At 34.1% G+C, this 27,407-nt stretch overlaps 1 protein-coding gene across 3 annotated transcripts; it reads right to left on the minus strand.

Moving 5' to 3' along the window:
- Window positions 1–7,431: 7,431 nt before the first annotated feature.
- On the minus strand, window positions 7,432–26,909 carry LOC132275399 (uncharacterized). Of its 3 annotated transcripts, none has more exons than XR_009470618.1 (8): window positions 26,757–26,909; window positions 26,582–26,629; window positions 25,887–26,014; window positions 23,805–23,868; window positions 22,093–22,202; window positions 17,276–17,393; window positions 10,365–10,400; window positions 7,432–7,684 (listed from the first exon to the last, which is right to left on the minus strand). XR_009470618.1 is itself a non-coding variant. In XM_059776871.1 (8 exons), exons 1-8 carry the CDS (start codon window positions 26,776–26,778, stop codon window positions 7,656–7,658), a joined length of 516 nt encoding a protein of 171 aa, XP_059632854.1. In that variant the 5' UTR covers window positions 26,779–26,909; the 3' UTR covers window positions 7,432–7,655. The 3 variants fall into 3 exon arrangements, 2 of the variants coding, with proteins under 2 accessions (XP_059632854.1, XP_059632855.1); XM_059776871.1 differs by lacking the exon at window positions 17,276–17,393 and adding an exon at window positions 13,077–13,155; XM_059776872.1 differs by lacking the exon at window positions 17,276–17,393.
- Window positions 26,910–27,407: the final 498 nt, after the last annotated feature.

A 27,407-nucleotide genomic window follows, 5' to 3' on the forward strand; every position in this document is an offset into this window, starting at 1 on the left:
GGATTTCGGATTTGGCTGTGTGACCTCTGATGAGGAATACCTGACCGTGTTAGCCACGCGTTGCATGATTGGCTCATTATGCGTACGGGTCGGACATATCACAACATAACAGATTCCTGCATCCAACAAAGGAGCAAATGGTTACCACTAACTGTCCTTCCCACCCGATCACGTCATTTGATTCCTAGCCTCCTTCACTTATTTTATTACGATTTTACCCTTTCTTTTCTTTCTTCCTCTTAAAACCTTGGTGGCCCGCCTTCTTGTAACAGTGACCTCCTTTTCTCTCCTTTCTTTGACTTCTTATAATTGAATTCATACCCTGATATTGCTTAAATTGGTCATTAATTATTAAACGGTTAAGTATATAAAATACTTTTAAATTTTATTATTTGTTTTTTAAGGGTTAAGTATATAAAATACTTTTAAATTTTATTATTTTTTTTTAAATAAATAACACTAGTATTATTTATTTTGAATATATAAGTTGATAAAAAATTTAAAAATATTTAAAACAAGACCTTATTTGCACTAAATCCATTAAAAAGTATCATTATAAAACCATGTGGATGGCACATCATAGATTAATGGAACTAAATATCCAAAATGGCCTTTTGAAGTTCCAAAAATGCCCTTATCTATTTTCTATATAAATCTCTTGCCTTTAAAAAACGATCATTTTTTCAACTCATTATGGTCATTTTATTACAATTGATTTTTTTACTCTTCTTAGGACAGTTTAATATTTTCATTGCTTGATGAATTGCTAATGACGTGAGAACCTTATTCATTCAAAAAATGAAAGTTACAGAATTACGAGAATTTATATGGATTATATGCCCTATATACATCTTATATAAGTATTTTTTGCACACAATACATTATAAAATTACAAATTGTGATTTAATTTATCAAAGATATTGTACGTTTTAATACCCTTTACATGACATTCTGGCATGACTCCTTTTTATCTAAAAATCAATATGCAGCAGCGCGTGGAAATTGGAGAGAGAGAGGTCTCAGGTGTGTGTAATGATGGATATGTATAGTGAGACAAATGGTGGGTACAAATTGGTACGTGAGAAAGAAAGGCAAAAGCAAAGCACGTAGACGGCGCACACATCCCCAGACATTCTGTGAGCACACCATACTGATGGATACACTCTTCTCCTTTTTGTTAAAAAATGAATAAAAATAGAACTTAAATCATAAAACTCTCATTTTTATTATTTTTTATTATAAAATTTTAATTTGTTTGTAAAAATTTCAACAATATTATAAAATTGTCACTTTGCTCCAATTTTGTAATATTGGGCCGTTAACCTAGCACGTGGTTAACAAGTGCTTAGGCAATCAAAATTTAGTGACAAAAATATCCTAGGATAATATTGTAATTTAGGCGTGCCCAAAAATTCGGTCAAATCAAAAATTCAAATCAGACCAAACCGGACAGGACAATTTGGTTTGGTCACAATTCTAAATTTGTGAAACCATAAAGATACGATTTGGTTACAATTTGAGGTCCTTTAGGACCGAACTAAACCGAACCGAACTGTTATATTATATATATATTTATTTGTATATATGTTAAATTGTAAAGTACATATAATATAATATAATCTTACAATCCAAATCATTTAGAAGTTTATAGCAACTATCAACTCTTAATTATCTTAGGTATTATCAATTTATTAGATTTTTTTTTTTAAAGTAGCTTAATTAAATTATGGTTAATTGTTTATTATTGAATTAGTAATTCTAAATGTATTAGATTATTACGAACTATGAATTTATTTACTTCAGTTCCAAACGTGATAGATAAGAATGAATTAAAAGTTTTTAATGTGTTGATAACTTGGTTTATTGTTGTACATGTGAATAATATGAATGCTTCTAAAAAATAAAAAATAAAAAAAAAAATAAAAAAAAATAAAAAAATAAAAAAGAACCGTGGAATTGAACCGAACCAAACTGATTTTGCATGATTTGGTTTGGTTTGGTTCATTTGGTTAAATGGTTCGGTTTGATTCCAAATTTTATGAATCTGTTAGAATTGGTTTGGTTCCAAAAAATTCAGTCCAAACAAAACCGTGTGCACCCCTATTGTGATTTGTAAAATATGAATTTGTAATAATATTGCAATTTGTAAAATATTAGAGGATAATATTGTATTTCGTAAAATATGAATTTGTGTTTTTTTAAATAAAGGTAATTTAGTCATTTCACAAACCCGGTTTATTAACGGAATTGGGGGCAAAGTGACAACTTTGTAATACTGTTGAGATTTTTACAAATAAATTGATATTTTATGATAAAAAAATAATAATAGTAATGAGGTTTTATGATTTAAGCCCATAAAAATAAGAAAACATACATATTTCTTCTCTTCCTAAAGTTTAAATGTAATTCAATTTGGTCTTAACAAATTAGTAAAATTTCAATTCGATTTGATTTCAACCGTGAAACATAGATTGAATCAATCCGGATGAACAAATTAGTATTTATCCAATTCAAAACAGTTACAAGCAAGTAGCCCAAACCACTATTCAAGAGCGAACACAGCTTATTATGTAGAGCATTCCAAAAATAACACTCTTGTTGTTTATTTTGAATATATAAGTTGATTAAAAATTTAAAAATATTGCAAACAAGACCTTATTTGCACTAAATCCGTAGAAAAGTACCATTATAAAACCACGTGCATGGCACATGATAGATTGACTGTACTAAAAATCCAAAATGGCCTTTTGAAGTCCCAAAAATGCCCTTATCTATTTTTTATATAAATCTCATGCATCTAATATACAATCATTTCTTCAAGGTTATTATGGTCATTTTATAACAATTGATTTTTTTATACTTTCTTAGGACATTTTAATATTTTCATTGCCTTCATGAACAGTTCAATGATGTGAAATCCTTATTCATTCAAAAAATAAAAGTTATAAAATTTCAAAAACTTAAATGAGTTATATGCCCTATATACATATTTAAATAAAGTATTTTTTAGCACACAATACATTATAAAATTACAAATTGTGATTTAATTTATCAAAGATATTGTATATTTTTAATACCCGTTACATGACATTCTGGCGTGACTCCTTTTTATCTAAAAATCAATATGCAGCGGCGCGTGGAAATTGGAGAGAGAGAGAGGTGTGTGTAAAAATCAATATGTGCAGTGAGACAAATAGTGGGTACAAGGCTCTACCAGTCATCACGTGCCATCTTCCTCTTATATATACATATATATAGATATACATATAGATATATGTATGCGTATATACCGTTTTGTCCACGTGTTTTTATAACAATACTAGCAGTGAAATTCAGGTCTGGTGAGGGAAAATGTCGCCAGTGATTGGCTCATTGAGTTTGAACCAATCCTAGTTGAGAGACGTGTCAACTTTTGACATATTGACATAGAGTGAGAAATACTATATATATATATATAGAGAGAGAGAGAGAGAGAGAGAAATTGCCGTTCGGGGGCTGTCTGATATAACAGCTGCTGCGCATGACCGTGTTATTCCCCGCGATCACGTACTCTTATTCTGATCATGATCCATAACCCCCTCCAATTACCAGTTTGACCTTTTTAAAAAAAACTTCACTTTGCCTTTTTTCGTTTTTCCAGAGTTAAATTGAGACAAATGGTATACCGTGAGAGATAGAGAGAGGTAGTGAGAGTGAGATGGTGTTTCTGTAAATAATTGGTTCATTTCTGGTCAGTCTCGGAATCTTCTTTGCGTAGACGTGCTTTGCTCCAGCCTCTAGCCTATTTGTGTAGACGTGCTTTTGCTCCAGACTCCAGCCTATCAAATTTTGTACGATAACAGAATAACACCACACTTTCATCGAGTACCAACACGCGCGTGTACTAGAGTTGGTGGAAAGCCTGAGGAGTATATCCATCTTTATATATGCACACAATTTCATATTGGGTATGCAAGTCCAATAAGTAATAGTAGTTGTCATAATTTAAAAAGAATAAAATTTTATGTAAACACTCATCATTTGATTTCATGCTTATTTATATTTTATGTGGGCTAGGTGTAATATCTCAAATAAAATTGAAATTTCAAAAACTAATTAATTGGTTTTGTCATTTAAATATATAGATCTGAAATTATTCATTTGGATCCTAATTAATTCTTCAATTACATGTAAGGCATATTATCATTATAAATGTATACTTCATTTTTAACAACTAATTATGTTTGTTCATAATACATTTGGAATATATAACTTTTTAAGGTAATAAAATAAGATTATTATTTACAAAGGGCTTTGTAACTTAATGATATTTTTTCTTTTATTAAAATAAGTCTAAATTTTATTTATCTTTCAAAATAAAAGATCTATTTTTCAAAATAAAAGGTAAGAGTTCAAAATCCCATAAGAACAAAAGTTGGGTCATTTTTTTTTTTTTTTTTTTTTTTCTTTTCTTTCTTTTCCCCGCAAGCTTAAGCACATTATTATATAATATGCCAACTTTACAAACAAAATAAGTAGATCTCAAATAGGGCCAAAACAGCAACTGTAGCAACCATCGATGCACATATCAGGAAAACAAAATAAAAATGAAAAAATGAAATTAAGAGGGATGAGAGAGAGCTTATTTGACTTACATATCATAATTCATCCACAATTAGGATTGTAACAAAAAATTGGAACAAAGATTCGGCTCATAATTAATAGTATAAAAATAAAGGTCCAATTAATAGTATAGTATTCAGATAACATGATATCTACAATTTCTCTCATAATTTTTTTCCCCTAATTTATCTTCTAATTAATTAACTAACTTTTTATCCAATTGAATCAGAGAGTAAGTCATGAAATTAAGAAGAATGAATCGAATGATAGTAGTGAGAGTGAGAGTGAGAGAGAGGTAGGTAGTGCTGAGTGTCAGAATTTGTGCGCCGTCTTTGTGTAGACGTGCTTTTGTCGCTTATAACAACCTTCACGCGCTCTTGTAGTACGAATTGGTGGAAACAGTCTTTCTCTTATCTTTATAATTCAGGAAGCATATGTGAATGAGCGCGTGTGAGTGTGAGTGTGTCAGAGAGAGAGAGGTGAGATATGCATTGCTGGGGTAAAAAGGGTAAATTTAACAAAGTTGAAGGGTAATTCTGGTAATGGGTTGTATATAGTTCTCTTCTCTCTGGAAACAAACTACAGACCCAGAGATCGACAGAGAGAGAGAGATATTTTGAGAGAGAGAAACAGAGATGGGTTTGAAGGGGGGAGGCGCCGGAGGTGGATACAATATCTTGAGGAGGTGGTGGACGATGAGACCGTCGAGCAAGTTGACGGAGCGAGTTGTTTTCACGGAGGACAAGGTTGTCGTGAAGAAGGATGATGAGAAGCTCGAGGTGAAGGACGATGAGTACTTGGTCGTGATGAGCCAGAAGAACAAAGAGCCATATGAAGCGTTGAAGAAAGGTTCAATGTTCGTGAAGAAGGTGAGTGAAGTCGCCGTGGTGGCTTCACTTCTGGAAACGGCGAAGAGCGCTGCAGTTGGGAGTTTCAAAATTCTCCAAAAAGCCTTCTCCGGAAACACCGAGGCTACCAAAAAAGCACAGATGGAACTTGATATCAAGTGCATCAAGTGGATGACAGAGACGTTGATTGCTGACAAGTTCGGAGCAGAAGGTAGCAAGACCATGATGAAGGAGTTCCTAAAGAAACACAAAGGCGGCAACGGCAACGGCAACGGCAATGGCAATGGGTCCAGCGGTTCTGACGATGACGACGATAATGAACCCATGAATCCTTTCGACTTTTAGATAGGTACGTACAGTTTACTATTTTCTATATATCTATATGTACGTATAATTATATATGTATATATATACACACACATTTATACATATAATATATATATATATATGTGTGTGTGTGTGCTTATCTCTCTCTATCTCTCTATCTCTCTATATATATTTATATCTATAGATCTGGCCGGACGGATGGAGGCGTTGATGTGGAGGAGACGTACGTGGTGAACGAAGGTTTCGTTGGCTTTCAGGACGAGTAGTATTGCTTACTATTTTCTTGTTTTGTGGGTTACTGTGAACCCATTTCTTTCCTTCTGTGTTGATTTGGATGGTTGCTGTGATTTGGATATTTCGTAATTTGATGGGGATACTTTGCTTGGATTTATTAAAGTAGCTCATGCATTTTGAGTTGATTTGCCTGTTAATTTATGTTTTTATTAGAGGTGACGCAGGTTGATTAACACCATTACCACCGCCCGCCACCACCACCACCGTCATAATACTCAAATCCTCCACCACCGCCAACAGAAGGATTACATATATATGCTTGTTAGTTAAAAAAAAAAGAAAGAAAAAAATGAAATTAAGAGAGATGGTCAGACTAGATGAGAGAGAGCTGAATATCATTTTCATTTTCTTTTTCTTAATTTGAGTTGCAAAAATTAGAAATTAGTCATGTAAATTAGAAATTAGTCATATACAAATGATTTTTATGCTTAAATGGTTGGTGGTTTTGACTAATTGCGGGCATTCATGTTATGTTTAGTTTCAATGAAGCCAAGTTTCAAATGAGATGTGTAGCTTACACCCTGCCCAAACACTCCCAAGATTTCTATTTCTCAAAAAAAAATTCTAATTCCAAGATTTCAATTTTTCAAACACAACCTAAGTGTTTTTAATAACTCCAATTGATAATTGTAACACAAATATACACATCTTTATTTCAAAGAAAAGTGGTGAAAAAAAAAAAATTAAAAATCAAAAATCAAAGAAAAGGAAGACCAAAACTATTTAAAATATAAAGAAATGGGCCTTCCGAGTCTAGTTTTAGATCAAATCTTAAATGCGATGGGCCTTCCGAGTCCAGTTTTAGGAAACAAAAAATTGGAACACCAATTCGGCTCATTCATTGGCATAAAGAGGTACCTTATGTGACACTTTGAAAAGACTTAAATGCAGAGAAAAAGATAGAAATTATGAATCTAAGAAGAAAGAGAACAGAAGTTACACACATAGTTAAAGATACTGGAAAGCCATAGAAAATTAAAACCAAATCCGAATATCTTGGGTTATTTGGTGGTAGAGAGAGAGACATTGGATGCGTATGGAAATTAGAGAAGAGTTTGGTTTGGTATGTAATTATACATCATAGCAAGTGATATATATATACATACACAGAATCGGTCTCTTGCTCATCGCCAACCATGTATGAACGACCGTTAGATATGATCACCGCATGACACAAATTAATTTCTTACACATCGGTGAACAAAATATCATTATCCACACACACATATAGTTAATAATAAAGAAAGAATTCATTCATTCACCATTGGCGATATACTTATATACCCCGTATAATATATACAGTGTCTCTGTCTTAAAAAGAATAGATTTTTAATGCTCCACAAAAATAAGAGAAGCAGTGTAGAAGGATAATGTAATAATATTAGTCAACCACCTGTTAATTTAGGTGTTTTCCACTGGGTGAAAGCCCATGTTTTCCAGAAGAAAGATCAGAATATACTACTCTTTACAGAGTGGTTCTTCCCACACTAAATTTATACAAATAGCAGTTCATCTTCAATAAAATACCAAGATGCGGAAACCGCCTATTTACCAGTCTCAGCATCCCAATACTGGAAGCAGTGATCACTCCCAAATTCGCTTCCACCACCCCACTGCATTCACAACAAATAAACCAAACAACAGACGTAAACAATTATTGCCCCACAAAGACATGATTGCAGAAAAGAAGAAGAATCGAGTTACTACTTTTTGATTGACGATAAGACTAGAGCATGGTTATCAAAAGTATAATGTCTATTGTAACAGTAACATCACACAATGGAATCTTTCGAAAAAAAACATCACACAATGGACTGTGTGTCTCATGCAATTCAAAACAAAAATAGAGTGTAATGATCTTTTCTTTTCTGTCCATAATGGAAATGATACAGGAGACATTCAAACTATTTTTTATAATTCAAAGAGACCACTGAGCAGACAAATCAACAACTTAAACCCACTCTTCATACATACAAACAAACAGACTGCAATAGCTTTCATCCAATGACCAAAATCTCTAATATGATAAAATGCTTTGTCTATCAACTCCTACATTCAAGTCCATAAAAATTTTTAGCTCTCAGTTTTGCATAGCAGCATCAAATTCTTCAGTCCTCAATTTTCTATGCATCACACACTACACAGTGGCCTTTTTCTGTTCGACCGATTCATCTTGGCATGCATGCCAGTGACCTGTCAGCACCCATATGTATCAAACTGCAGTAGCCTTTTCTTATCTATGTACTCTGGATTATTTATTGTGACTTTAGTTGGTTGAATTATTATTTTTAAATATGGCTAACAATAGTTTATTCAATGGAGTTGCAACAATTCCATTAAAACAATAAGTCAGTTGGATATTACTCCCTTAGAGATGGCACATGTTGGTGTGTCGTGCTCGTGTCGTTCAAGACGTGTATCAAACTATATGGGTTGACATGAACATATACGATTATTATTCGTATCAAGAAACCCTCACACGAACACGACTCAAATAACCGGTAACACAACACAACACACAATAACTTGTTTAATAAATGGGTTGAGACCTGACACGACACATTATAATTGAAATTTCATACAATTAAGGGTCAGTTAAAACTTCAACACTACAGTTAAACACTATAGCATGAATCTAAATCAAAATTGAACAGGAAACGGACTGCGAAGAGCAATTACGTTGACTGGGAAGCATAAGAATAGTGACTCTCAGGTGGAGTTCGAACAAGTTATAGTATCTCTGTGCATTGGAGGTGAAGAAACTAAACATTAATGCTAAGATTGGAGTCAAGACTAGCAAGGTCAGGTTGAACACTTCTTCTGCATAGAGGATGATTGTGCTTGAACCAATATCCTTGGTATCCCCGTATGCTTTTTCATTATGAAAAAATTGTAAATGTTTGTGCTTGCCTTTTACTTCAAAATTTGTTCTATCTGGTGTGGTGGTTGTGATTGCTAATTGTTGAAAGTAACTAATGGACATTAAAAAAATAATAATGAAGGAGATTCGTTTAAACAGCCTTAGTTTGGTTTCATAAATGAGAATTTTAGTAGGTATTCCACTTGCAACTATAATAGTATTGTTAACAAGATAGAAAACAACTTCCAATGCAAATTTCATACAACAACTGTATCTAAAAGGTTTGAAGTCCTACACCATGAAACATAAAATGCAAGCATCAATGACACACAAAATTGTCCAATTAGACGAATTTTTTTACTAGAACTTACTGGAGAAAGATGTGTTGGCTTTTTGGCTAAGAATTCAACATTTGCTGCATGTGGCTCAGGTGGAGAAAAGAGAAAAGTAATTGGAAAAGTCAAAAAAAAAAAAAAAAAAAAAAGGAAAATAATATTTTGCTGAAATGATGGCAGAATGTTTGCCACTTTTAAATTGTTTTTTACTCACAATTATGGACTCAATTTGCACGCGTTTTCTGGAAGCTGCAAACGTGGTGTCTTTGTTGACGCAAATGCTGGACGGTGAAAACACGGCACGCAGTACACACAAGGTTTATTCTCCTATAAAAGGAGAACACGTGCAGATATGAAGAATAGGGTCAAGCTCTATGTAGAGAGTAGGAGAATGAACCACTCTCTCTTGTGTGAGAGGTATACTCTTGTGTGCGGGTTACTCTCATTGTATTTGAGAGGACAGTTTGCTCATATTGTATTTGAGAGGGCACTGTGTGAGATAGTTCTTGTCTAGAACTTAGTATTTCTTTGTGAGTGATTGAGTACAAAAGGGTTGAGGATTTGTTATGGAAATCTCTATGTAATCCTCTATATTGTATGATTTACAATCTCTAGTAGAAATCTTGCTCTCCGTGGACGTAGGCGTGTTTAACCGAAGTGGTGTGTTATTTTATTGCTGCATCTCTTGTTTTACCTTATCATCATTCCTTTATATGTGTGGGTCTTGATTGGGGGTAATTGCACAATAATTGATTGGGGGAAATTTCTCAACAATTGGTATCAGAGCTTCCGCTGTGCACAACAAAATGTATATGCACATTGGATGCACACGCATTCACGCAAATAAAAATACATAAGAGAAAATCACTTTTTAGCGAGGTGCACACTATAGCCATGGTTTACACCTTTGTTGTATTTGAAGAAGAGGGCAACAACATGACAAATAAGGAATTGACATTAGGCTCATATATTTGCATCAACAATTGATCTAAATTAAATATTTCTATTTAAACTATATATATTGTAAACCCATGCCATCTCAGAAGATTGTATAAGAATATGCTGCCATTTAACCTTTCTAAATAATAGGAAATATACCTGTTTCACCAGTGGGCTGTCCACCCTTTTCAAAAGCTGCAAAGAAGATTACCAGAAGAATATACACATGAATGAGAAAGCACTTCAAAAACAGAATTAATGAAAGCATACAACAACAAAAAAAGGGTACTTCAATTTCATAATTTATTTCTGATAAATTGCACAAATTTCCCCGAGATTCGTTATACTTTACAAGAATTTTCCATGTAGTTTCAAAAATAACTATGACCTCTCTTGTCAAACATTGTTTTGTAACCATTAAGGGTCAACACAACTCACGTATGGATTTTGCTATTGTCAGCAAAATGATCTTTCATAATGTCAATTTCACCATTGGATCAAATAAAAATACATTTTTTTTTCCTTACAATTGATTAGTTGAGAAAGGCTGAGGCTGTATATAAACGTCTTGTGGTGAAGGGTTAATGCGTTTTTCCACAATAGCTGGTTTATTCAATTTAAAATATATATATATTTAAATTCTGATAGGCAAAGTCAAAACCACATACTCTGTCAGTGTTATTTTTCAAACTAAAAAGGAAATCCATGTAAATATAAAGGATTAGTTGCATTTACACCCCTAAGGTTTCGGTCAATGCCACTTAGATGTGGCCTATATGGGTCAACGCGCATGCAGTCCCACCACCCCTTTAGGTTTAAAAAGTTTGCGTTCACACCCCCTCCAAACCTCTAACACATAAAAAAAAATGACCATTTAGCCTTTGACTATTCAATAAACACATTAAAAGTTTAAATTTACCAATATACCCCTATAAACTAAATTTGAAAGACCAAAAATAACCTTGATTTCCCATTATTCATTTCATGCTTCTCGTTTACCAAACACAGCTTATTCATCATCCTAGGACTCCCCTCTCTCTCTAAATTGCAACTCTCTCTCTTAACTGCAATCATCAAAAAAATAAAAAATAAAAACTATAAAGAAAACAACCATGAAAGAACGAGAAAACGAACACATCGACCGGTTTCTGATCAGAACCAAACTTGATACAACACACACATATTCGAATGGTTTCTGATCATAACCAAACTCACCAATCTTAAGACCCAACTCATCGACCTCTCCGATTCACCTCCCTACTCTCTCTAGAACTCCTCCACTCCGTCTCCTATACCCTCTCCGACACACTGTCTCTCAGAAGCCTGTCACAATCCCACCCTTCCTAACGGCAAGCTCGAGACCCAGAACAACGTCAATTCGGTCTCGGAAAAGCAAGACCGCCACATCAAGGACGCCGACATTTTGATCAAGAGCAGGGTCCTCCACAAAGACGCCGTTCTAAGGTCGGCGTCATCGTCAAAGAGGGAGTCCGTACGAGTCATGGCTTGGAATTTGATAACTCAGTTGCAGATTGGGACTAAGTCAAAGAACTCGCCAATGGACTCACACTGTTTGGTTGGCTTTAAGAGGACGGCAAGAATGTGTTGATTGTGGTGGCGCAGAGGATCAAACTGGTGCTCGTGCAACTGGTAGATTCGGGGTCGTTGCTGGAGATTAAAGAGAAGACCTTTACGGTATTTGATAGAGTTTCTGTTGTGGATTCAAGCAAACACTTATTGATTGCCGAAGGACTATTGCTTCTGAATCATCTGTCGTGGTGGTGTTTGGGTTGCCCATGGGTTTTTTTTTTTTTTCCTAGTGATTATGGTGGTGTCTGGGTGTGGTGGTGGTGGTTGTGGTGGTTTTTGGGGATTACATAGTGATCTGAAGTGATGAGAGAGTCTATGGTTGGGTAACATGTCTCCATATCCAAAAGATTAATGGTGGGGTATTTTTGTCAATTAAAAGGGCTGAAATTATGAATTAAATAATAAGGGGCAATTATGACATTTGAAACCTTAGGGGGTGTTACTGTCCAAAAATCATCAACTTTGATCTAGGTGATATTGACAAAACCCTCCGGGGGTGTCAATGCAATTTACCCAAAAATAAACAAAGAGGGCAACGAAATTCACCATTTATTTTTAAAATATAACAAACCTGGCTATGATTTCTTCACAGGAAATGAATAAGGATTTAAAGATGATACGAAGAAAATCAGATATCACCAATTTCACACAAAAAACCACTAAATCACAAATAAAAACACATATTTGCACCCCAAACATCAATCCCAATTTTTAAGATATATATATATATATATATGAACCTGAAAATCTTCTCAGAACGAATAAAATAAAAAATTTTGAAAATTTTAAAACAAAACAACACACACGTGGTGGCGGCATGAACTTGTTTGTCTAAAGACTCTAAACCCAAAACATCACTCACATTTCCTCCTTTTCATTCTCAACTATTTATGAGATACCCCCAATTACTTGTGTTGCCAACAAAAAGAATATGCCATATACCACCATATTTTCTTCCAAGATCAAAGGCTGACATGCCTCCACACCAGTATCGTACTTATGCCCAAAGAAATCAAATCAATGACGATGACAAAGTGAGTTGAACGGAAAAAATGAAGTATCCAAAAAAAAAAAAAAACGACACCTAAAAATGAAAAGAGAAAAGGCACCAAAGAGAGATAAACACAAAATACTTGAAACAGATCTGGCATAAGATAAGTATTGCAGAGCTAGGAAAAGAATTAGATAACAAAAATGAAAATAAGAATGTCCTAGTAAGCATAGTAGATCAAAATGGAAGGATATTAACCAAAAGTTACTCACTGTAAGCATCCACCTTACCTTGACAATATCGGGACAAGTCTTCGCGGAGGATTCTACAATGTGCGCGATCATCCCCAGCGTAGTAGTTTACACATTGCTTTCATACCAAACAGTATATGAAAAATATTATTGCACCACAAATATATCAAAAATCTAGTTTACGAGTTTTAAAAATTATATTATTGTAGTACTACAATAGAAAAATAAGAACAAAAATGAATGTAAAAAAAAAAAAGAAACAAAAAATAATAATAACAAGGAAACCATACAGGAAGCACGAAGGGGGTTTAGGGAACACCAGGGGGTGTATATGCACTATATCAATAGTAGAGGGGTGTTTTCTGCACTTTACCCTTCTATTTTACATATAAAATTCAAAAAGAAGATAACAGGCAGTGTCATAACATAAACCTGATCCTTTTACATAATTGGAAACCATACAGGAAGCAAAAACTGTTGCTTCTATTCATCCAATAATCAAAACTTCAACTGCAACATTGCATAGGAGAATATGCTTATGTGGGAAAATGCTGTCAATAGGCACATCCACTCACTCATGCCCGCCAAAAACACACAAAGAATAACAGATCCTTGCCAGCCCCAATTGGTCATGGCCTAAAAGATATTTTAGAAGGTCATAAAGGTCCATTTACAGGCCAGGGTCTATCAAGCCATAAAAGTTACACTATAGGTACTCAAATTTTACAAACCCAAATAAACACCCAAGTGGTAATACTTAATAGAGTTCATTCCTTCATTTTCCCCTTTGCAACAAAGTATGGTGCAACTACATCACAGTTAACATAGCTGCATAGGCAAGAATATAATGACCAGTGTACAGATAATTATTACTCCCTCCATCCCATATTAGCAGTCCCTCTTTCTTTTTTGGAATGTCCCAAATAATTGTCCCATTTCAAAAGTCAAAGCAAAATAAATGTTGATCTTCCCATAATTACCCTTTTAAGTTTTCAAAAATCTCCCAACTTGATAAAATATATAAACTTTAAAAGGACAACTTGGTAAATTTTTAAGGGGGCAATTCATTAATTGCATGTCCCCTTAAAAAATTATAATACCTAATATGGGCCGCAGGAAGTATAAAATTAAGTGAGAATTACGCTGACTATAACTATTATTTACCAAATTATATTATTTAGATTATGCTGACTATAACTATTATTTATTGAATTAAATTAAGTAGGTTGTGTTGCCAAATCATACAACTTGTATGAATAAATTTATACATAGATAATGATGGTCTTGAGATGGCAAGCCACCCAAAGTTGTGGGAGTGTTATTAATTTTTTATTTTATTTTTATTTTTATTTTTGAGGAAATATGTGCTTAAGGAAGTTAATTAGTAAATAAAAACTTTAAAAGAGGAAAACATTCTGAACGAAGTTATCCTATAATTTAAAAGAAGGGAAATTCAAATAAAATTAATTTAAAAAAAAAAAAAAAATAGAGCTAGGAATTCGTGGAATGATTGCGACACACCTTCAGGAAACTGAGCTATTGCTTCAATAAGACATCTTAATATTTGTATACCATATATGGTTAAGACAGCAAACACGAGATCTTATTGTGTATACCAAAAAGGAAAGCAACCCGAATGGATATCAATGGGTTGATTTGATTGTTACTTGAATGAACTTTGTAACCACAAGAGCTGCAATTTAGTAGCTAACCAATTCATTAATAAAATAAAATAAATCAATACAAAAACAACACCGCCACCACAAATGACCAACAACAACAACACAAATGGACAACAATTAAAAGACAAAAAAAATAATAAATAAAATAAAAATAAAAAATAAAAACTGGTTGTACCAGTCACATATGCATACATTCTAACAAGACAGGAGGACAGAAAAGCAGGGGAAATATGAGAGAGAGAAACAGCTGCGGGAGAGATTAAAGTACAAAAAAAAGAGAAGATTAGAGAAAAGTGTAAAGCGATAGAACAGGCAAGGAACAAGCTAAAGGATAACAACAAATTTAAAATGTATATCAAAAGATGGGTCCATTGAAGGATCTGCCGCGAATGAAAAATGGCTTGTGATATTGGAGACACCACTATAGTAAAACCTGTTGCTAACAATAACAGGTCTGTATGATTTATTAATTCTCTGGACTTTAAATATTGTAGCATATGAAACTTTTTCATAATTTATTACTGCATTATGGGGTTTAAAAGATAAGAGATGGCTCTTTTTGACATACGCCAGATACAATTTTTGATTGGCCTCCCTATAGTAGATAACCCTCTCCAAAACTAGTTACTGTATGTAAATTTTGGGATTTGCAAATGATTTTCAAACGATGTGACAAAAAATTCAACCCAACAAATTTATCAAGGAATTCAATCTAACTTAATACTAAATGTCAAAATTCTATATAGTCTTCAGGAAGCAAAATAGCGAGTCATTTATCATTTTGCTAAGATATGGAAATTGTTCCATTGATACATTGCTATTATAATGCCCAAAAAAAATATATCAAAGCAAAATATGGGTGGATATTTCTGTATCGTAAAAAGGAGTATATATATATAGTTAATTTACTGGCTTTCCCCGAGGTTTCAAGTAATCACCATCAGATGGAAGTTTTTAAAAAAAGAACTCCGGCATCCCTTTTCAGAGTTGAGAATTGTAAGTTGCAAAATGTTATATGTGCTTTTGCTATATTACCCTTGATATAAAAACACTGAGCGTGGTTGAATTTATTAAAATACCCCTTACATTTTGAGCTTTAAGTCCCCTCTCTCTTCTCCACACTCCAGCGCCACCACTCCCGCAGTGTTGCATCACCATCTCACTTCCACCACTTCACCACCACCACACCCCCACTTCTCTCTTCTCTCCACCACAACCATCACCGTCATTGCCACGACCATCATCACTCCCAATCATCTACAAAAATCCATACCACCAACACCAGCTCCTCCACCACCACAGGTCCACAACTATCTAATTCTTTCTCCTCCCACAAACACCTTCATTCCTCTATCAGCACCCCCCTCTCTCTATATATAAGTCCATCACCATAACCCTTGCTGCCTTTACCTTTATTTCAATTTTATGCAACCCAAATTAGCGCCACCAAAAGTGCTCTCTCTCTCTCTCTCCACCTTCCACCACCGTGACTCAGACCCTCCACCAAAAAACAGAACCTCCAAGGCTTGATAGTGATATATAGTGAAAAAGAGGTCTGTTCAAAGTGAAATAGATTGATTTTCAATCTATTTTTTTTTCCCTAGTTGGTACTCACACACACATGCCTCCACTGAGGCTCGATTTCCGGATAATGCAAATGAGTGGGACTGTTTCTTCAATTCTACAACTGTAATGTCCAATTGTCCATTACTGCTTATAAACCATAGAAGAAACTTTATTTTGGGTTTGCTTAAACGAACACAGGCCATTTGCCTTTCCCAAAACCCCACTCTGCCTCAAAGGGAAAATAGAACAGAATCTACCTTCGAATCATATATTTGAAGTACAAAACTTTTTCTTTTTTTTTTGGTCCAATGAAAATTCTTTGAACTTTATGTACAAAAATTAATTCTCAATTACATAAAGATGTAGGTTTTAGCTCCAAATCTAATTGCCACTTAAAGGGAAAACAAGACAGATCGTCCCATTCACATTTAAGTATTACATAATTGCCTTTGAATATGTAAAGTTACAAAGTTTATTTTACTTTTAAAGACCTTCAAATACAATTGTTAATCCTGTATTGGATTGGACTCAATCAACATCTTAAAACAAAGAAAAGTTGAACTCCTGTAAAGAGAACTAAAAAAATTGAGAAATTTTTATAATTGAGAAACGAGCTTGTCTATGAACAATTTTAATTACTTTTCATAGCACCATCTTTTTACCATTTGCATCTCCATGTTTTCATTATAATAACATGTAATTTTCTCATTGTTAGGCATGAGCAAATGAAGTTAAGGTGGGAGAGTGGAAAAGGCATCCTAGGGAGAAAAGGCATCAATTGCTCTTTTTGTGAATATGCTAGAAGGAGAATGTCATTTGTGGGAGAGTGGAAAAGGCATCCTAGGGAGAAAAGGCATCAATTGCTCCTTTTGTGAATATGCTAGAAGGAGAATGTCATTTGATTATCCTTATATACATTACACATTAAGAACTGTTATGGTTAGAACGGCAATGAAAAGACTAAAGAAAAGAGAATGAAAGAGATTCAACCTTCTCATTTTCGGTGACATTAAGATGATGCTAATTAATCCCTTCCGTTATCATTCAACCTTTCCTTCCTTTCAATATTTCCTCCTACAATATTGTCCAATACGTTCCATCCTTTAAACTACATCAATGGATATACATAAAAAATAAATAAATAAATAAATACCAAAGCTTAAAACTCATTTTCATTCCAATTTTGAAATGGGAACGACAAAGAAGATTTCCAGAGGATGGAATTTATCTCTCAAATCAGTTGGGGAGAAGGTGCCCAACTTGATTTCAATTTCCATCACCTAATTTCCATTCCATCTGAAACTTATAAGAGGATAGACAAAAATATCTACAGTAAAACACTCTTCTGGGAACTGTGGTGCTATAGCCATCGTTCCACTTTCGTATTTGAAAAGAAAATGTAACAAACAATGTGATCAGCTATGCTACCTTGACTATGTACATTTATCTGGTACAAGTGTGCGGCCAAGTTTTGGACACATTTCAAGTCGAGTCCACATATCTCGGGTTTAAGGAAGTAGGGAGGTCTTGCATGCTTAAAAACATAATATACTATATAAAAGTATAACGCATGATGCTATTATTCATTAAAAATATACTTTATGATAAGCAAAATTAAATGGAATATGGTGAAAATATAGAGATTCATCCATCTTAAAAGTAAGTAAATTATTCTTGCTGTAAAATTTGAGCCTTTTTTCTTCTTGTTCCATTATGATCAGAAGAATATTCAGGTGCTCAATTTTTGCACGTGTGAAACACGTATCACATACCAATAATACCGTACCCATGTCATGTCATGGCATGTCGACATGGATAACACATACTCCACTAACAATCTTGATATATAGTTTCAAGAAAGAAGAAAATATACCATTTTATATTTCATGGAAATATCATCACACCAACCAAAGCTCCCTTCTTCCGTAATACTTTCAAACTGACGATTTACGGACTTTAGACCCAAGGCAGTAGCAGCATTACGAAGAAGGTCAGAAAGACCTTTATTTCAATTTTGTGCAACCCAAATTAACGCCACCAAAAGTGCCTCTCTCTCTCAACTCTCTCTCCACCGTGACTCAGACCCTCCACCAAAAAACAGAACCTCCAAGGCTTGATAGTGAAATATAGTGGAAAAGAGGTCTGTTCAAAGCAAAATAGATTGATTTTCAATCTAACAGACTAACACGTATCCACAGATTGATTTTCAATCTAACAGACTAACATGTATCTACATGGATTTCCGGATAATGCCAATGAGCGGGACCGTGTCTTCAATTCTACAACTGTAATGTCCTTTACTACTTATAAACCATAGAAACCTTATTTTGGGTCTGCTTAAACAAACACAGCCATTTGCCTTTCCCAAAACCCCACCCTGCCTCACCATTTTCAGTTCTTGAATTTCAATTCCTTCCTCCCCCCCACCCCTCTATCTCTGTCTCTCTCTCTCTCACATATGAGTGTGTCTATACATACTGTGGAACTTGAAGGATATATGTATGTATATATATCCCCACATATATATATATATATATATATATATATATTTCTTCACTTGATGTAGTTGGATTATATAACTTAACATTGAATAATATGTATACTTAATGCAAAATTAATTAACCAATTATATAATATATTTGATTGTCATTTATACAACTAAGTAGCGCTTCTAATATTCAACCATATAATCAATTTTACATAACATGTATAAAAACATTCGACTGTCATTTATAGATCTGAGATAGAATACATAATTAATATTTTGGTCAAAAAATAAAGGGTTAGATTTGTCATTTTAAAATGATAAAGTACAAATGAAGTAAATTGCTATTACTAAAGGGTATTTTGGGTATTTGAGAAAATTGTTTAATGACATCAACGGTAATACTAATATATCGGAGAGGGGGTTGACTATGATTTCATCAAACCTCAAGGGAGGTTGACTTTATTTTTTTCAAATTTTCATCCGATAGTGACTTCTCTAAATCTTAGGGGAGGACAATAATTTACTATATACATATAGGGTAAATTACACAGACACCCCTTGAGGTTAAGTCATATCTCACCTAGATCAACATTTTGGTTATAACTTTCACTCACATTTTAAAGAGTGATGTTGTATTTCACTTACACTCCAAATGTCAGTTTTTGATGATATCAGAGTGCTTTTTAGGTGTAAAATGACTATACCACCCTTTTGACTTTGTATTGACTTTATTTCATATATAAAATGACTATACCACCCAACAGACCCATTCGAAATGACCAAAATGTCCTAGAGTTTAATCCCAAAATCACAAACTGAATTTTCACCACTCCAACTTTCCATCTCTGTTGTCCGCAAACCAGACAACCCTAATAGAAACATGTCACGGTCATGCCCAAACCACAGCGGTCGTGGAGGAGACAAGAACTACGGCTAAAAGAGAGGTTACGGAGATCAGACAGAGTCAATACCGGCGTCCTCTCTGGTGTTCGTTACTTTTTCAGCTGTCCACCACCACCAACTCCGACGACCTCCACGCACTCCTCGCCATCAAAACCGCCCTCCAAAATCCTAACAGCAACGTGTTCAATTCTTGCGAATCCAACAATTCCATATTCAAATTCAATTTCTAGCATGATCCGAGTTTGGACTTTGGACCGTGAAAGATATATATAGAGAGAAAGCTGAAGAAGGTGAGTTTGCAGAAACCCGTAAGTTCTGGCGATTACAGTGTAGCGACCCAAAAATTCATTTGACATCTTGATCCAAAAGTTTCAAGCTTTCAGCAATTGCAAATACCCATCGATTCCGGCGAGAAGACCTAAGCATCAACGACCCAACGGTAGTGACCAAACCGGACAGTGAAGAAATACCCATTTGCAGCTCCATCAACGTGAAAACCAGTGGAGATGGTGAAGCGGATTGAGTCGCATGATGACCGATGGCTGATTTGGCAACGGTGAGGATCTGTATTTCGAGGTCGGCGGTGATGTACGACAGTGAGCCGGCGATTCAAGTGGCAGCGGCGGCACTACATGGTGACGATGAAGTGGCTGTGATGATAAATCAGGTGTAGAGGTTCTTGCGGACGGTGATGAAGTTCGACGGCCAGCGATGTTGAGACTTGAGAGGAGCTCAGCTAGGAAGGATGTGAACTGGGTGTGAACAAATTGAAGAACAACAACTGTAAAAGTCACATGTCCACGCATCTTCTTCACCACTAAAAAGTTCATTGCTCGCTGGCAACCGTTTCAGTTCAACTCACTGCCGTCCTTGCGCCACTGCAATCGCCAGAATCCATGGTCGGTGACGATTTGGGCCTGTACAAGCATTGCTTGAATATATATATCTATGGGCCTTTTTGTCATTTAAGATTACAAATATTTTGTATTAAAATTTTGAGGGTAAAAGGGTCAATTCGCATGTGTCAGAGGCCAAAAAGTAAATAGGGGTGTAAGTGAAAGTTAAAACCAAAATGTTCATATAGGTGAGAAATGGCTTAACCTCAAAGGGTGTTGGTGTAATTTACCCACATATATATATATATATACACTTATCAAAAAAATTACTATATATATATTTATGCATATTCAAAAACCTGTTTATGTACCTAGAAGGCTGTCACATTTTCTAAACAGCACTTCACATAAGCCTAATAGTTACACACTGGTTTAGTACTGATTTATTCTTAGTACCACATAATACATATAAATTTTGATCAGACAAATCAGTGTTACTTCTAAATGATTATAATGGAGCCTATGGTACCAATAACTTACTTAGGCTCCTAGGAATTCAGGTCAAACGGGGTTGACTTGTAAAGTTGATTCTATAAATCCTTCTAAGGTGAAGATGATTTCATCAAACTTTCAAAATAATGAAAATAAATAGAAGATTTATCTATTGGGAGAAAAGGGATTTTTATATTCTGCAAGAATTTAAAACTTGAAAGACTTCAATTACTTATGCATGTATGCATTCCCTTTTCTCTGTGTATTGCAGAATGCTGTAAAGCTATAAAAGTAGTGGATTTATGAGTCTAGCATAGGACAAAAAGTGAAGAGGTGTCTTGTTCTGTTGTGTTATTCTATGGGATCGGCCTCTTTTGCGCATATGCCAATTTCATAAGTCGAACTTTGATAAATGAGACATGCAGAGTCCCTTTGATGATAGCGAAATCCTTTAATTTGGCAGAATTCTAAGTCGGTGGAATGCTCACTACCTCTACATGGATGCCTGTTAGGGTGGCAACGAACCTGGAGTTGGTGGCTATGCACCGGGTTTTCACCACGCAACAATGCGTAGTATGAAAATGTGATGCATTATCTCATATTGATGATATATTAATGCAACTTATTTTCTACTACGATCCATTGACAACCATGATACTTTCTCTTGAGATCTGTTTGATAAATGATTCTGATATCCTCTTGGACTAACTATTCAAAAAAAAAAAGATACCCTTATTGCATGCTTTCGTTTAGTGCTTATGAAGGATAGAGTTTTTTTCTACTAGGCTTTCGTTTTCTAGACATGATTATGAGGAAACTTGGAACAGCAAAGATACTTATCCGACAAAAGAAACTACAAACTTTTAGGTACTAAAGGCCGTTATTGTAGAGTTTAAGTGGTATTTTCACAAAGGTTGTAAAGTGATTTATTTATTGGTATGCAAAAGAAATATTAAACAGCATACATATAAAGGAATTATAATTTACATTTAAGACTTAAAAAAAAATTTAAAAATAAAAAAAAATAAAAAAACAGGTAACACCTAAAAATAAAGTTTTAATTGCTCCCAAATAAAGATCAATTATACCTTATCGAACATCATGGTAAGAAACCCACATTCATTTTTGTTATTTGTCATGTAAGCGTCATACGCCCGATTCGCCTCCTCGATATCACTGGCCGTTGGATTAAGGTAACCTGCAAACGATATTATCAGAAGGATATACACATGAATGAGAGAGCACTTTGCAAACAAAATCATGCAAGTGGTGTCACACATACATAAAATCATACAAATCACCACCAAAACACATATTAGCAATTCCAACATCAACAAGAAAAGCTAGAAAAAAGAGGAAACGTCAACAAAAGTTAACCATGAATGTGGACTTAATGTACATATGCATATATACACACATATTGACGTACGTATTATGAATAATGAATATTAATATACATATGCAGAGACATATATATGCATATATATATAAGAACAAGGATGGTTAAACTTACTCTATTTTTCAGAATGAGGATCACAACTAAAAGAAAAGACCGTGAATCAACTCATATCAACAGAATACAGATATAACTCAGTATACATGACATTCATAAGGCCAAACGAAGGATTACATCTGTATCGATATATATATATATATATATATATATATAAGAACTAGGATAGCTACATTTACTCATTTTTTTCAACATGAGAACCAAGGAAAAGACTGAATCAACTCATATCAAAGTAATACATGTGTAACTCAGTACACATGAAGTTCATAATGCCAAGCGAAGGAACAGTTAACAGAAAATTCTGCCAAGTCAAGTTGTCTATAGACTATGGTAGCAATTCTCTGAGGAATGTTATCACATATGTAGGAAGTTAGGGCATCCTATTTATATGCACAAAACACATTAAAAAAATTAATTTATTCATTTTTTGCTATTAAAACATAAGGATCTGAAGTGGAAAAGGCAGGCATCTCCGAAGCTAATTCCATGACTACTTAACTGGTGAAAACAAGAATAATGCGACCAATTTCACTGGTACAATTATTTAGTTGCACCATTTTGTAAATTGGGGCAACAGCATTATCTATGTTATTAAGTAACATAATTGCATAACCAAGACTTTAGAACCAGTAAATCGTCTTCTCCGGAATCCACTCGGCATGAATATTTTCAAAGGAAATTTTGAAAAAAGCAGCCCAGTGCACAAGGCTCCTTCCACTGCGGGATCTGCGGAGGCTTATATGTACACAGCCTTAACTCAGCATGCAAATAGGCTCTTTCCCATTTTGAACCCATGACCTCCAGGTTGTAATGCAACAACCTTACCGTTGCACCAAGGCCCACCCTCAAAGGAAAAATTGAAACAAAGAATAAAAGCAAGCAACCAGTAAAACCCAAAACTTCACTCCCATATCCTCCTTCCATGCACCCAAACGATCTTGATAATCTATGAGATAATACGCAAGTAATAAATGTTGTCAATAACTATCCACCAATGTACTTATCCCTAAGAATTTAGATGAACTCAAGACAAAAAATGAGCTGAACACAGACAAAAGTATTACCATATTAATAAAAATTTCTGTAAAAACCACTTATAACGAAAATAAAAAACAATGAAAAGGAGAGAAGGTGAAAAAGTTGAAACAGATGTGGTGTAAGAAGAACAATGCAGTGACAGAAACCAATAAGACATCAAAAATAGGAGAAAGCAAATCCCTAGTGTAACACAGACACAACAGAAACATATAGAGAAAAAGTTAGTCACAACAGAAGTAACTCCCTTACGGCAGTGCACGGACAAAGTTTTCTGGTACTTTTGACAATCTTCATCGCCACACTCTTTCATGCACTGCATTCACAACAAAGAAAACCAAGTAACGTAAACCATTACTGCCCCCACAAATACTTTTACAACCTTGCGTTCAATATATAATGAAAAACTTTATCCATAAGACCACCAAATAAACTAAAAGAAACATGAAAAGGAGTATAAAATCAATAACAAACATGAAGGTACTTTATTTTAAAAGGAAAAAAGAAAAGAAAAGAACTGGCTACCTATTTTGGAGTTCGACAAATTTCTGGACTCTGTTAAGGGTTACCAATTTGAATTTATGAATTGATAGAAAAAATAATTTTAAGTAACATTTGATTCCATATTCAGAGTGCATTCTCGAAATGCTAGGCTTCAAAGGGAAAATATAACAGAATCTACCTTCGAATCATATATTTTTGAAGTACAAAATTATTATTATTATTTTTTTTTTTTGGTGCAATGAAAATTCTTTGAACTTTATGTACAAAAATTAATTCTCAATTACATAAAGACGTAGGTTTTAGCTCCAAATCTAATTGCCACTTAAAGAGAAAACAAAACAGATTGTCCCATTCACATTTAAGTATTACATAATTGTCTTTGAACATATTAATCCTATATTGGATTGGACTCGATCAACATCTTAAAACAAAGAAAAGGTAAACTCCTGTAAAGAGAACCAAAAAAATTGAGAAATTATTATAATCGAGAAACGAGCTTGTCTATGAACAATTTTAATCACTTTTCATAGCACCATCTTTTTACCATTTGCATCTCCATATTTTCATTATAATAACATGTAGTTTTCTCATTGTTAGGCATGAGCTAATGAAGTTAAGGTGGGAGGGTGGAAAAGGCATCCTAGGGAGAAAAGGCATCAATTGCTCTTTTTGTGAATATGCTATAAGGAGAATGTCATTTGTGGGAGAGTGGAAAAGGCATCCTAGGGAGAAAAGGTATCAATTGTTCCTTATGTGAATATGCTAGAAGGAGAATGTCATTTGATTCTCCTTATATACATTACACATTAAGAACTGTTTGGTTAGAACGGCAATGAAAAGACTAAAGAAAAGAGAATGAAAGAGATTCCTTTCCCTTCTCATTTTCAGTGACATTAAGATGATGGAATACGAATGCTTGGAAGAGAAGAGCTTCCTTGCTCTTTCCTTTGTCCCCCGCTCGGACATTCCTACCACGAAATAGAAAGCTAATTAATCCCTTCCGTTACCATTCAACCTTTCCTTCCTTTTAATATTTCCTCCTACCAAATTGTCCAATTCGTTCCATCCTTTAAAATACATCAATGGATATACATAAAATAAAATAAAAAATAACAAAGCTTAAAACTCAATTTCATTCCAATTTTGAAATGGGAACAACAAAGAAGATTTCCAGAGGATGGAATTTATCTCTCAAATCAGCTGGGGAGAAGGTGCCCAACTTGATTTCAATTTCCATCACCTAATTTCCATTCCATCTTAAACTTATAAGAGGATAGACAAATATATCTACGGTAAAACACTCTTTTGGGAACTGTGGTGCTATAGCCATCGTTCCACTTTCGTATTTGAAAATAAAATGTAACAAACAATGTGATCAGCCATGTTACCTTGACTATGTACATTTATCTGGTACAAGTGTGCGGCCAAGTTTTGGACACATTTCAAGTCGAGTCCACATATCTCGGGTTTAAGGAAGTAGGGAGGTCTTGCGTGCTTAAAAACATAATCTACTACATAAAAGTATAACGCATGATGCTATTAATCATTAAAAATATACTTTATGATAAGCAAAATTAAATGGAATATGGTGAAAATATAGAGATTCATCTATCTTAAAACTAAGTAAATTATTCTTGCTGTAAAATTTGAGCCTTTTTTCTTCTTCCATCATGATCATAAGAATATTCAAGTGCTCAATTTTTGCACATGTGAAACACGTATCACATACCAATAATACCGTACCCATGTCATGTCATGGCATGTCGACATGGATAACACATAATCCACTAACAGTCATGATATATAGTTTCAAGTAAGGAGCAAATATACCTTTTTATATTTCATGGAAATATCATCACACCAAAAAGGGCTCCCTTCATCAATAATACTTACAAACTGACGATTTACGGACTTTAGACCCAAGGCAATAGCAGCATTACGAAGAAGGTCAGAAAAACCTATATAGAAAATTACCAGAAGCAATGCAACTGAGATAATAAACTGCAAACGGATGTTTTGCAAGCATGGAAATGACCGAGGGAAAAAAAAAAAAAAAAAAAAAAAATCAACCAATAAATTCACAATATTTTTACATTTGAAAAAAAAAAATATATATATATATATATAGCCAATTAACCAACTGTCGCCAAACATATAACTAAGATGAATTTCCATAGCGGGACAGTAACAAAAAAACAAAGCATAAAGGTGAAACGACTTCATGATTGTGCGCATATATACAGGGACAGTAACAAAAAAAACAAAGCATAAAGGTGAAACGACTTAGTGATTGTGCGCATATATACAAGTACATATTCATTCATATACATATATGTTCTTCGTGTATGGGAACTGGATAGATAGAAGGATAATGAGGGTTGCCTTACTATCTGTATAAAGCATATATACACACGCATATACATATTCGCTTATAGATAGATACATAACGCATATACATATACATATACATATTCGCTAATAGATAGATACATAGAATTATAGAAAGATAAGAGGGTTGCCCTTACTATCTGAATCTGAATCAGAACCCCTAACACGTCCTCCACTGCTTCTTCCTGCAACACAAGAATCAGAGAAAATTAAATAATAATACTACACAAACAATGAAATGTATCAAAATAACACAGATGTTAAAGTTCATAATGCCCTAAATCAATCCGCAAAATCACGGCAATTACGTACCCCTGCGAACTGGAACAACCATGATTTCAGATTAAAATTAAAAAAACAAGGAGGGATCAGTGCGTGAGATTGTTTTTGTCGATAAGGAATAAAATTGTTGATCGATGTTGTATAAAAGTTCTAATATTAACCAATTTACTTACCTACATTATCTTTTAGGCAAATTACAATAACCCCCGAAATTGTATACTTCCTACTATATATATCGTTATTATTATTAACAAAATAAATATTAATGTATTTTCTTTTCTAATTAATTTTTTAGTACTACTTAGGAGTATATTATTGTTAATTAAAGAAATAAGTTTTTAATCTTATATTATATATTAACGTGTTTCCTCCTCTAATAAATAATTTTTTTAATATTTTATATTAATGTAAACAATTTTTTTAAATATCATTGTTTAGACAATCTAAATAATTAAATTTATAATTGAATAAATCTAGTATTTACATGCATGATTAAGCTTCATGCCATTTAATACACCTACCGTTGTCCCCGAGTATAAATATCATGTTCGTTACTTTAAAAATACAATTCGGGGCTAGTCAGAATGCGCAGTGCTCGAGCACTGAATAACGCTCGAGCTTTGTTTCGGGAAAACAGCTTGGGAGGTCCGTTATGAGTCCAGAAATCCATCGTTCCGGATC

Source organism: Cornus florida, unplaced genomic scaffold (genome assembly GCF_030987335.1).
Source record: "Cornus florida cultivar Cherokee Brave unplaced genomic scaffold, ASM3098733v1 CherokeeBrave_3.0.0_Hap2_Chr09, whole genome shotgun sequence".
Taxonomy (NCBI): Eukaryota; Viridiplantae; Streptophyta; class Magnoliopsida; order Cornales; family Cornaceae; genus Cornus; species Cornus florida.

What these genes read in the sequence shown, in the direction of transcription:
- LOC132275399 (XM_059776871.1), bottom strand. Translation starts at nt 26,778, where the DNA reads ATGGTTGTTCCAGTTCGCAGGG. An exon ending in GGTTGTTCCAGTTCGCAGGG is followed by an intron (nt 26,630 to 26,756) that starts GTACGTAATTGC and finishes CTTGTGTTGCAG; the next exon opens with GAAGAAGCAGTGGAGGACGT. An exon ending in TTACCATGATGTTCGATAAG is followed by an intron (nt 13,156 to 22,092) that starts GTATAATTGATC and finishes TTGGTATGAAAG; the next exon opens with CAATGTGTAAACTACTACGC.